The following is a 12880-nucleotide window of genomic DNA, read 5'->3' as shown; positions in this document are numbered from 1 at the left end:
ACATGTCTTGATGTTCCTCCACCTGCTCCCTGCTCTCACTACAGATCACAATGTCATCTGCAAACATCATGGTCCACAGAGATTTCTGTCAAACCTCATCTGTCAGTCTGTCCATCAAGAAAAGGCTCAAAGCGTATCCTTGGTGCAGTCCCACCTCCACCTTGAACTGTTCTGACACCCATACAGGACATCTCACTACTGTCTTACTGCTTTCATACATGGTCTGGACAACTCAACACAATTATTTTCCACTCCAGACCTTCTGAAACAAAACCATTGATCATATCAATTCACCCTATCATTAACTTTTGTTAAGTATCTGTAGACACAATTCAGCTCCTTCTCTATGCTTCTATAGAACATCTGCAGGACTCTCTCTGCAAAAAACTCATAAATGCTCCTATCTGAGCCTTTCTTCCACTACTCCTCCCCATAACTTAATTGTGTGACTCTTTAGCTTTATTTCTCGGTAGTTTCTGCATGTCTTCTTTGTCTTTAAAAATTTCCACCGGTATGCTTCTCCACCGATGCAATAAAAATGCAAAGAAAACACATAAAACATTGTTTACTCTGTAACTAAAAATACATTTTAGTAAATGTTACATTGTTTTGTAAAATGTAATTTTCATTCAATTCATCAGCTTTTGCCAGTACTGATGAAGGAGAACAATGGAGGGTTTTAGCTAACAAAATAAAGACAGACAGACAGAGGGGAAGGATCCCAGCTGGGGGATTTTGCATCCTCCTAAATCATAATGTACACCCAATTTAATCTCATTTGCTGTGAAATCAGCAGGGTAATTTGTTTGTTTATATCAACCCTTACCACCAGCAAAACATACTCTGGTACCAGACACTTACCCACCAGAAATAGAAAAACCTAAAAAAAAAGGATAATTTCTCTTTTCTTTTATCCTGTATATGTTACGTTTTCCAATAGTTTCTCTTGTGTGTTAATATTTTTCCCTCCATATAAGCAAAACTACTAAAACGTGAGTTTCTGTAGCTCTATCATAATTTAAATATGCCCTAGAACATTATCAAACTGTTTTTTTAATGTTACTAACTACTTGTGGTTACACCAAACATGGACAATTTTTATTATTTAAAGGTTAATTTACGAGTAAAATTCAGGGAGGTGGGATGGAAATACACCTATATGTTGACCTCAGACCTCTATGTTCAAATGCTAGGTGTCGTTTTTAGCTCCAGCCCTTACACCATCTCCCCTTAGCCTCTTTGTCTTATGCTGTTTCCCTTTGTCCCTACTTGCATACTAAAATACAACATGCAGATTGCACGCGTCTTCCTACCCAGAAGGTTTTGCTGCTTATTAACCTTTTTACCCTCCTCACTCGTAATTTTTCCACAGCTGGTAAACTTCACACTGTTGGACCTTTAGAAATGGTAAAACGTTAAATTAAAATCATCCAGGTAAACTCTTACCCTGAACAATTCAACTTATCTAAATTGGTTTAGTTCTTGATAGTCTCCAAGAGGAATATTTTTCAAAGGGGAGGGGGGGGGGGGTCCTAAGAGCCTTAATAAGTAGTTTCTTAATGTGATAAACTAACTAACTGTGCATTAAGATCCTCAGTGATCATAAATGATTCACTTGATACCTTATTATCTGCTGCATCTGCAGACGATCAGGATCTGAGGCTGAGAACGTCGTCAGGCTGGTCCCGGCAGGAACACCTTCCTCGAACCGGATGTGTTTTGGGTTTGTGGGGAAGTATGGAGGTTCATTGACGTCCTGGACGGATATAGTTACTCCAGCGGTCGACTGCAGTGAAGACTGGATCCCACTGGCAAGATGGGCCTGGTTGGACACCACCACCGTCAACATGAAGGCACGGTTCATCTCAAAGTCGACTGGCTGGAGGACATGAGGAAAAAAGGGTTGGGTTACAGAAGAGAAAGTTAAATTGACTTGCAGAAATTTGGTAATTCACTTGCTTCGTGTGCCATCTCCTGCTTGGCTTTAGGCTCTACAGTATCTATTATATCCTGTTCTTGTGTAAAACAGTCCTGCTACTGTAGGGCACATGTATTGATTTTTAACCAAGGCTCAAGCCACGCGCTTGTCTTCTTGTTCAAAAAGGTACCATTAAAATAATTAAATTCTTTCCTTTTTATAGCCTAATTGTTATTACCACTATTTGCTCATCACTGACTTTAGATTTTGATGTGCCTTATGTCTTAGTCACATGCACCCTTAAGGGGGTTTACCTGTAGGGGTTCTATGGGTTTTTGGGTTGTCTGGGCCCTTAGAGGGTGTATCTTAAGGGGAACACAGGTGTGTCTTGCAGTACCTTTGAGCCTTGTGCATCCACCTTAATGGACGTCATGAAAACAGAATGTACCATTGTCGTTGTGTGTGGTAAATGTGTCGTAAAGTATTTGTAAGGAAAATGTAAATTACACACACTTACAACCTTTGAGTGAAGCTGTTGTATGGTGTCTTTTACGCAGCACTCCAGTCATTGGCAAGGCTCCTTACTGACCAAAGGCAATGCTGCACGCAAGGGGTGTACAGGTGATACGTACAGTAAGTGCTGTATGATGTCTATAGGATGTCCACACAAACTACTCCCTGATCGTTTAACTTAATAATTTCTAACAGCCAGGCCAATGCAAGGGACACCCAGAGAGTGCGCACCTTTCACTTGAACAGCACTAACATGTTTCTTGCTAACAGGGTTTAGGGAGGTTGACAATAATGAAAAATCTGTACAACATATGTGTGTCTTACCTATTAAGGGCAGTTGTGACAAAGGCATAAGGTAGGAAGTATATTGGATGGTAAACATATTGACAGCAGGTTAAAAACCCTCTTTATTTCTGTGCTTGTGTGATTATGAAGGATGTAACAAATGTCATATCAAGAACCCATATACATAGAAAAACACCAAGACTATTCACACTTACATGCGGTCTTAATTGCTGAATGATAATTCCCACACCAAAGTGTCTCATGCTAAAGACTCTGAGCACATCTGTATGTTACATTGCTCCACTCTCAGTTATCAGTGGATGCTGAGAGCACATGAAAAGCATCATTAACAAGGCAGAAGAGGATTTGTTTGTTAGTTGCAACTGTTTGCCTGGCGTACAAACATGAATGTAGGTTTCAGTGAACATAACCATACAAGCGTGTACTGGCGTGACCCCGTGGCTCACTCGGAACACATTCATAGGCTAACCACGCTTGTGGCTCTTTGATCTAAAGCCAGTGGTATTCTGAGCACAGGGAGGTCTAGAGTAAGGGAGGAAAGCCACAGCGGTAAGAGGTCAATAACATGGCTTCCATCTTTTGCCCATGAGCCATCACATCTCACTTCTCTGTTCCAGTTTTCCCATTTTTCTCTTCTCATTTTACTTAATCTGCTCCTCTGGACTGCAGAGCCCCCCCCCCCGCCATTGTCTGCACAACTACGCACTGCAAGTTCCCAATTCTCTGTAGGTTCTCGATCCTTGGAAATCTGTCTTTGTCCCAGTTCTCTTCCTCTTTCCTGTCACCATTCGTGTTTAACACAATCAGTCACGTATGTGTCACAACAGCTAGCTCTTTCTAAGCTTTCTCATTTAGGTTTAGTGTGTGCTTGTTTTTCTACTGCTTTTATTAACATGCAGCAAAACAAGGATCCATCTCTCGACTTTCTTAGAGTAGCATAAACATGAATCTAATTCTTGATAAGACCTCCTGTCTTGCTTTTAAAGACTTGCATTAGTGTCTTAAACACCCTGGGAAAAATAGTATGAGCAAGTCATGGTCCCTTGACGTTATCTACATCGGATGTGAGTGTTTGGAGTCTATTTTTCCCAGAGTGAGATGAAAAGTGTTTAATAGGACAGACTATTGCTTGCTTCCTCTCCCTGGTTACCCTGTCTCTTACTTTATGACTTCCTAATGAACCTCCCATGGGTCGCTTATAGCTACCAAACCAAAGGCAGTCATCTAGAGATAATAAAGAGGAGCAAATTACCAATGCTTATTGCTCAGGGTGCTAAGGAAATTATAAGTGCCTTGTTTTCTTTTTTAGAAAACACTATTGTTTAATGTAAGTTACTAAATCACAGATAATGAAAATGTCCAAACATCCGGAAGGTAAATTTATTTCTCAAAAATGACTATAAATAATTTCAATAAAACCAAAGAAACGTGGTTTACACAGCTCACAGATAAGCCCACTAATGACCTTTTTTTAAAGAGCATTTATGAGAAACAGCAGCTTTTTACACATGAAAAACTTAAATATGGGAAAGATTTGATTAACTTTTTTCCATCTAGAATAAAGACTGAGCAAGGTCTCTTTAAGGGATCGACCACTGACATAGCAGGCTGTAACAAGACATGTCTTTGTTGTTGCTTTCATTTACCCCAACAGCGAGAACATTAAGAGTGTATAAAACTGTTGCCTTTGTAATTGAGAAATCAATACCTCATTTGCTACAGTGGTCTCGCCAGGCATTGTATTTAAGTCTGTGTCAGAGCGTGAGCCGTTCCTGAAGGGCGCAGCAGCCTACAATCCCTCTTTCTGACACAAAGGGGCAAATAAAAGGCAAAGACCCTAACCTGTCCCCATTAAATTCTAGAGTCCATTATTTTAGATCGTGCCTTAATCCGATGGGAAATAGACATGCCGTATATAAAAGGAGATGACTTCTTCTGCTACAGTCACCTTCATGAGAGCAAAAACTGTGCATGTTGTAACATAATGGCGTCTTACCTTCACCACAGTGACCATGCCATCATTGGAAATAGGATCTGTGCGGATGGTGAAGTGCCCTGATGGATCTCCGCTTATGATCCTGTAGACGGCGTTCCAGTTAGGCGAGTGTGGTTGGTCTGCATCTATCACTGTCAAATTGGCCACCACGAGATCCACTCTGTTCTCTGGGACCTCACCAGAAAACTGCAAAACACACAGCAACGAGCTAGAATAAATACTTTTAAAGGATCCTTATGCTTTTAGCAGGTTCGGCAACACGTGTTTCAGTGACCACTTCCAACGAAAATTCGATGTAAACATGTGTAAATGTGCATTTCGTGGTTTTACCTTCAAACCTGTCATGTTCAATCATGCACATTTTTAAGTCCGTTTTTGGACTCTACGTGCAAAACATGCAGCCATTGAAAGTTAAACCAGGTGAACTTTGACCAATCTGGGACTTGGATTTGGTAGTAACGTCCTTCTTAATTCATGGAGGTGCCAAATATTTAAAATTGTTCATGGAGGAATCATAATAGCGGTTTGTGCCCGGCCAGAAATATATTCCACCCAAGGCCAAAATCTGAAATCATCCCCTAGCCCTCTGGTTCATCCTTATTGCTCCAACTGTAGGGTTGTTTGAAGCTGTAGTGGTGTCTGAATTTGATTTTTTAAGTGAGAGCCGTAGTGACATAGGGCTGGGTGTCCCTCCGCAGGTAGGGTGATTTGCTTGCCACTACGGCGCAGAGGATAAAGGCATTTCTATATGTGGGGGTGCTCTGAAGCATGGAATTTACATTTAAATGTCAGTGTTGAGTATTTGTTTCGGGATGACTTTTTAAAGTCATAAAACCGATATTATGTATTTTGTGAGCGCTGGCAGCTACGCACTAACGTAGATGACCAGCGGCTATTGATGACGTAATTGAGTGGTAGTAACATCCGTATTTGAAGAATGTTTTTCCATAAATCTTCGCTTAGAAGGCTAAATATAGGGGAAGAGGAGAATCTGGAGGGGTAGGGGAAGAATTCCGATGTGCCCCAAGTCTTTCATACAACGGAATAGTGTTATAATAAAAAAATAGCCTGGAACAAGATTCACAAGGTTTGCACCGCTTCGATATTTCGCACCAAACCTCTTCTATGCATGCACTACTATCTGAAAGTCACAGTCCATTGTGAACAAGCTCATTCAAGAATGCCAGTTTAGCGTGTTTAAGTGCCTGATGTGTTTGTAGCATCAGACCTCATTGTCTTTAAAGATGTAATCTAATTTGTTTCAAATTTTGGATACTTGATTTATCATTGACTACACCCATGAAGGAAATGTCTCAACAAACACAATAAGAACATGTAGATTCAAATGTACTATTTCTTTTTATTTATCTTTTATAGTCAACAAAATTTTATTTCTTGGAAATCCAGCGTGACAAAGGAGGGAGAAAGGATCAACAAAAAGAAGATAGGATTAATGAGGCTTCAAACAGATGTTTGAGTATATATAAGGGGTTTTTAGCTGTCCCTGTGATGTAAAAACACATGTGTTCTGCCTTGATAAGCCTGACGAGGAATGAGCCCTTGTCCGTCATCTGTCTCTTCTGCTTGGGATTGTTATTTGTCTGCAAAGGCTTAGGGTATAATTGACATTGACTTTACCAGCAACCCTGTAAAAGCCGAGTTGACCGCAGTCCCACCCACATAAACAAACCATCAAGTCTTAACCAGTGACATGAGGTCGGAGCATGGCGTGTCTTCAATCATCTGGAGTCAACAGGCATGTAGCACTAAGCAATCACCATGGATAAGAGACATAGATGAACCACTGAGCCTCTTACGCGTGTGTGTAGGATATTAAAGAGCCAAACCACAGACCAAACAGTCTAACAGACTATAATACTCTCCCTGGCAACCCTCGCATCACCCTGCAAACAGTCGACTGCAGGGCAGATTAGAGGGCTGCGTCAGGAGAGCGCCTCAGACAGTCAATGACATTCTTAAGACATCAGACAAGCCCGGGTGGCCCTGATGCACCGCCTGGTTTCGATAAGTAGGCCGCCTGACGAATGTTTTTGTCAGTCAGTGCATTTGTACGTGTGCACTTGTGTAGTATGTCGTGATAATTTGACTCCCAAATGCCAATTCAAAAGAGTAAAACTTTAGAGAAAGATCTCCGGTTCTTTTAGTATCTCTTGATCATCGTCCTTCCGGGCAAACAGAAACAGAAAAGGGCAAGTGTTAACTGGTTATAATGAAAGGCTTTGAAACACCCATAACAGCTCTGGTTATTGGGTACTGCTCTCAAAGGTTTATTGGTTAATAATATTTCTATTAAAAGCACCAGGCTTAGCAATAACATTTGGAATTTACAGTTTAAATAAAACAGGTCTACAAAAATAATGTTCTCAAAAATTAAAGGAAATATATAAGCAAAAAACAGCCAACTGTACTTTATTTTGTGACTGTTTTCTCGTGATCTTGACATCTAGGAAACAATATTTGTTTTGTCGTCATAATGAGACAATGAAGAATACATTGTAGCTTCCTTCTCTACTTTTCCTGCACTGAGATGCCGAGATGTAATCTGTTTTAAGTTCTTTATTGCATGGTTACTTTAGGTTGCAACCAAGGCTGTACAACTTATACAACTGCCCTCAATGACAGCTCAAGAAACACTCCCCAAAAATGTTTTTCTTTAGTTAATTTTTAATGTATTGGAGGAGCTGCGTTCCTCAGACGCCTTAATTGCATCTCATGAACCCCCCCTTTATTTCCCTTATTCAGCCAATAATTAACACTTTAAACCCAGACCTCTAACAACAGGTTCAATGACAGAACCCAGGGCCAACAAACATCTCTGCCTAGTGCGTTCCCTGAGCTCCGGGAATTTGCGGAACCCAAACACCCAGCCCAACTCAGTCCACTACAATATTTTTATCTTTTTTTCTTTTTACAACACACAGCACATAGCAGTTTGTCAGAGAAAATGTCGAACACCAGAAGGATTGATCAATTTATAACTGATCAATTTAATTGTGATCTAACTTAGGCAGACATTTTGCTGATGTTGTCATTCATAAAAGGCATTCAAATTAGTCATAGTCATTTAAGAAGAAGGTTGGCACGGCTACAGCAGCGCAGTCGGCTGCAGTTCAATGACCCTGGGATCCTTTTTCATTAGTGATCAGATGAGGGGGTTAGGCCGTCTACACAGTTACAGAATGATGCATGAGTGGGGCAGGATGGAATGACTAGGTGTCACCAGGGACTTGGTCTTATATCATAAAGAAAAACTAGTTTTGTTGGGATTAAGAGATAGTCGTTTTCACGGCAAACAAAAAAAGAAAGTAGGGTAGGCCATTTTTGGCTTCCGTAGATAAGCTTTAAATAAAGTAACAATAATAAAAATAATAATATTAATATGAATAATAATAATATTAAATACAATGCCTGACTTTGCCATTTGTAGTTTAAGACAAACTTTACCCTGATATTTAGGACACTTATTTGACGATGTTGCAAATAAAGTTTTCAAAGCATCCAAGTTACGTAAAAGCAGTTTTTAAAAAAAAGGAAAGAAGTCAGTAAAAATATATAATATATAACTGAATGTAAAACTTGTATGTAGAGGTGAAATCAAAATTGCTGGTGGCCTGTCTCCCGAGCTGACATAACATTTCATGCCAGTATTCTCAGTCCTTTGTCTTTGCTTTGGCAGTGGGGAAATGCTGCGGGAGGGAAAAGGAGAGTAGAAAGAGAGCAGGGAAGTGACAGCAAACTTCATCTTGGGGGCCCTGTGAGGAGGGCACAGGAAGGTAGCCAAGAGAGAACAGCAGTGAATCTGGGCAAAAAAACATTCTGTAATAGCAGGATTTGAAGTCCCAAGATCTACCTACTGTACAAACCATAAAATATATATTATTACACTAGTGAATTCATAAATAAACATTATACAAGAATAACTTTTTTTTTTCTTTTTTCCCATCAATCTATGTGATAGACATAATGCAATAAGGGCCCAGAGCTTTTTCCCTGTATAACATGCACCACCCTTTTACTATTTGAAAAATAGGTCAGCCACTGATAGGCACAATGAAATATTAATCATCAGCATTAAAGACAAATTCCCTAAACTTTGTATTTCTGGGACACGTTAAAAGATCTATGGGGTTTATTGCAAATACTAAATATTTGCATAATGGCCTGCATTCTCTACAAAATGGCTTTTATGTTATCTCCCTGGTAAAATGGATGATTTATGAAAGGGAGTTGGTGAAAGTGCTCTGCTCATCATGACTCCAATACCTCCACTAAAGTTTATCATTAATATCCCTTACCGTATTAACTTCTCCCTGTGACACTGATTGAAATGCACTAAAACAGGGTGGGATACAGTTTGGAGATCAATCAATTTTTGCTCCCTGTCATCAATACACTGCTATCAGAGGGGAATTTTTAATGCAGAGTCAGGGAAGGCTGTTGATTTACTACAATGCAAGTCCATTCTTTATCACTTCTAAAGTAGTACTCCCTCATTATTTACCTTCTCTGTCATCCTTTGTTCTCTTTTACTTCAAAGTGTTTCTGGTGGTGAGTCATCACCTTTCCTCCTTTTATTCTTTTCTTTTTGTGTTAAACATCTATTTTCAGTTATTTTCTAACATTGTCTTTGATAAACGTATGTGGCTGACCCACACTAAAGAAATGCTAACTCATCGTTGGGAACTTTTAGCCCCCCAAGCTGTATGCTAGTGCTAGTGTGACAGACTTTAAACTGTTCTGGGTTTGCGCATTTACCATTGCAATTACGGTAGTGGGACTGTAGGGAGCCTGTGTTCCACAGTGCAGGAGAGACTCTCAATAAAGAGACCTTTTAACTGAGTCTTCGAGCTGGTGGCAGCAGGGATTTTTTTTTTCTTTTGACGAGTGTCGCTGTCACTCTAATCAAAACAGTCTACAACTAGGTCCATACAATCTCAAAAAAAAAATATTTGCATAGAACTAGCAAAAAAAAAATTCTTATTGGGTCATGAAACGTTCTATTTAAAATAATTCTATCTAAAGCTATGTACACACTTTGACATGCGTATAACCCTTGTGCTATCATGTGGGGTCCAGATGACCCCACCCTTACATTGACGTGTTATCCCTACCATGACAAAGGTGGATAAAGGTGATGTCCATGGATAACATGAAATCCTCTCCACCTTTATCCACCTTTGTCATGGTAGGGATAACACGTCAGTTTAAGGATGGGGACATTTTGACCAAGGGTTAAGAAGACGTTCTTGAACATGCATTTTACCCTGTGGTGCTCACACTGGAAAAACAGGAAGGGGTGTCTTCTTCTTTTTCTTTATCTATTGTTTGCCAGCGCATGTCCGCCACCTTCAGTTGGAAGAGGCTTGGTGTGAAATGGTGACGTGGTGCAAATCTTGTGAATTTTGCTCCAGGCTTCTTCTATCACAGCTCTATTTTAATTTATGAAAGATGTAGTGTTATATTCCGACCGGGCACAAACCGCAATCATTACCCTTCCTATTTAATTCAACAAGAACATTTCAGTATGAGTAAGCCAGATTAGTAGAAATATGCACAACAGTAGGTGTTGTAAAAAGGGGTGGGATCATACAAGAGTTCTCTTCAACCAACTCTTTTGCACGCACACTGTCTTGTTTTCTCTGTCTATTTTAAACTCTTGTGTTGATTTTCGTTTTGTGTTTGAAAAGAAAAAAATTGAAAAAAAAATTGAAAATTTATTTCTCCTCCATGATCAATTTTCAAATGCTTGGTCATTCTGTGCATTAAATGGGTACATATGTGTACCAAATCCAACTCCCTGCTTGGTAAAAGTAAACACTTAACATTTGACATTGACATTTATCTTGCCATGCACATTCAGTGGCCATGAGTTTAGACCCCATGACCCCAAGAGGTTTGAATGCTGAAGATTAAAACGTGCGTTTACGCGTTTCCATAGACTTTTCATTTAAAAGTGAGTTCAAGTGAGCTTGAAGGCACTTTGCCGAGGGCGGTGTGAACGTAACAGTCAATTTTTTTAGCTTATTATTCTCTCTTTGAATGCTTGTGTGGAACTCCTTGCTTCTTTGATATCTTATTAGAAGATTTTTGTTATGCAAAAATGACTTGCTGCATGGACAGATAATTTGACTTCTTTCTAGTGATTTTCTTCTAAGATTAGTGTTCTTTTCCTGATTCTAGGCTACCTATTTTTGCAGTCCTGAGAAAAAACAAATTACAAATGATCGTACCTGGCTGTTAATACACCTAGTAAGAGTCTGCCATTGTGAGCTCCCATCAGAGCACAGAGAGGGCTGTTTATTTAATTCAACAAGAACATTTCAGTTTGATTAAGACAGAAAAATGACAGATTACATGAACTTTCAGCCTCACTGACTGATACCTTCAAGTAAATTTGAGTCAAAAAGAAAATCTACTATCCCTCTTATGTATTTGTTCTCAGATGTTGGATTGAGCCTCTGCTTAGATTAGATTCAGTCTAACCAGTGCATCCTATTGGACTTTTAATTCTGCCTGTAACGACCTTTGGTTATACAATCATCATTCTAAATATCCCTATCATGACAAAAATCATTTACAATTTGCTGACACTAGTTTGCTTGCAGATGAAAATCAACAGTGTGGAATTGTTATACTTCAGTTGAATTTGTGCAGAAAAAAAAAACCCAACCACTCTGTTCTTTAAAGGTCTTCTTGGTGTGAACCTTTATTTTATTTAATAGAAAAAAAATGACAACAAAGAGTTGGAATACTTTCAGATCTCTTGGTTTAGGAGTTTGGTGTCCTGAAATGACTTTTTTCGGAGAACCGGTATTTAAAAAAAAATGAAATTGAAACCAATTTCCCTTTCTTCCTTTCTTATTTTACAGCTACCTCCTTTTTCATTCCGCCTTTCACTTCCCCTTTTTCATCCTCTTCATCTTCAGATACATCCCTCTTATGTCTTTTACTTTCAGCATTCTAATAATTTCCACCCTCTTCTCTGACACCCAGTCCCTCTCCTTCTTTGAAATGACACACTCTCCAAGCTCCCCTTATTTGTAATAACTCACAGTCCTGGAGGTCAGCATGGGAGGGTTGTCATTGATGTCCGTAACAGTGATGATGGCGGTGGCTGTGTTGGATAGTCCAAAGTTCAGATTTCCCTCCATGTCCGTCGCTTGTACGATAATAGTATACTGGGACACTTTCTGTGAAATGCAGAAAAAAGGAGAAAAGAAAGTTATTCATCTGCGGAGAGCTTTTTCTTCCATGAGATTACAGCAGCAGCTACATGCTGTGACTCCTGGGGGGGAAGCAAAGCTGAGCCTGTGTTCTGCTCCATAGTCACTGTCCATGGTCTTTTTTGACACGCAGAATTACATGGCTGAACTCTTTTATTTCACTGATCTGAAACCTGGCCAGGCACTGAACCACCCGAAGGCTGCACTGTGAAGACTTCCCATGGGTACAGCATGTCATCAGAGCCATCAAAGGCATCGCCTCAGTTCTTCTATTGGACAGATGTAAGGACAATAATCCAACTGACACAGAGTAATATACCGTGACAGAATAATAAATGCTTTATGTTCCTTTGAAACAGCATAGTAGTGGGGCTGAGAAATGATTGTTTTACTTGTATATCTGTTCTAAGAGGCATTTGTACTTTTTCTAATACATCTGTTTTCTCTGTCTTTTTCTCTCCTCTTCTCACGGTTTCCTCCATCCAAAAGTGCAGTTAATAGGCTGCAGTATAAGGACATAACCAGGGAGCTGACTGTCTGGTATAAGATGTCTCGTCACTGAGATTCCCAATTATAATTCCCACCATCTCTCTCCCTCACCTACTAATTGCAAAGTAAATATCCCAATTAGGCCAGGACGCTACATCAGGAGGATTAGACAGATCCTCAGTTCCTCTCATCTTCATGCCAGATGAGACTCTGAACTCCAACCCAGTAGCCTACACACACTCATTAACACCCCAACGCAGTGTCCACCGACACACATGACCATGCATACATAGCTCTCTTTCTCCATATCTTATGCTTGCCTGAGTGTCCCATCAGCCCGCGTATGGCGTGTACTCAACACTCGCTAATTAGCCGACAGAGTAATTATGTAGAGCTCCTCTGAACCTCTCAGCG

The 12880-nt window shown here is 39.9% G+C and overlaps 1 protein-coding gene across 2 annotated transcripts in view; it reads right to left on the bottom strand.

Annotated features, from left to right (window-relative positions):
* The window catches only part of LOC101175079 (cadherin-4), a 336814-nt gene that overhangs the window by 28592 nt on the left and 295342 nt on the right, over positions 1-12880 (bottom strand). For both annotated transcript variants that reach the window (XM_023957138.2, XM_078950415.1), the window contains 3 exons: positions 11807-11944; positions 4734-4919; positions 1623-1879 (listed from right to left, as the gene is read on the bottom strand). In XM_023957138.2, the coding sequence (XP_023812906.2) occupies positions 1623-1879; positions 4734-4919; positions 11807-11944 (581 nt within the window). The remainder of the gene's footprint in view (positions 1-1622; positions 1880-4733; positions 4920-11806; positions 11945-12880) is intronic.

Source organism: Oryzias latipes, chromosome 7, assembly GCF_053564925.1.
Source record: "Oryzias latipes strain Hd-rR chromosome 7, Olatipes_Hd-rR_3.1".
Classification (NCBI taxonomy): Eukaryota; Metazoa; Chordata; class Actinopteri; order Beloniformes; family Adrianichthyidae; genus Oryzias; species Oryzias latipes.
Note: the sequence above shows the minus strand (reverse complement) of the source record. Positions and strands in the feature narration are given on the sequence as shown.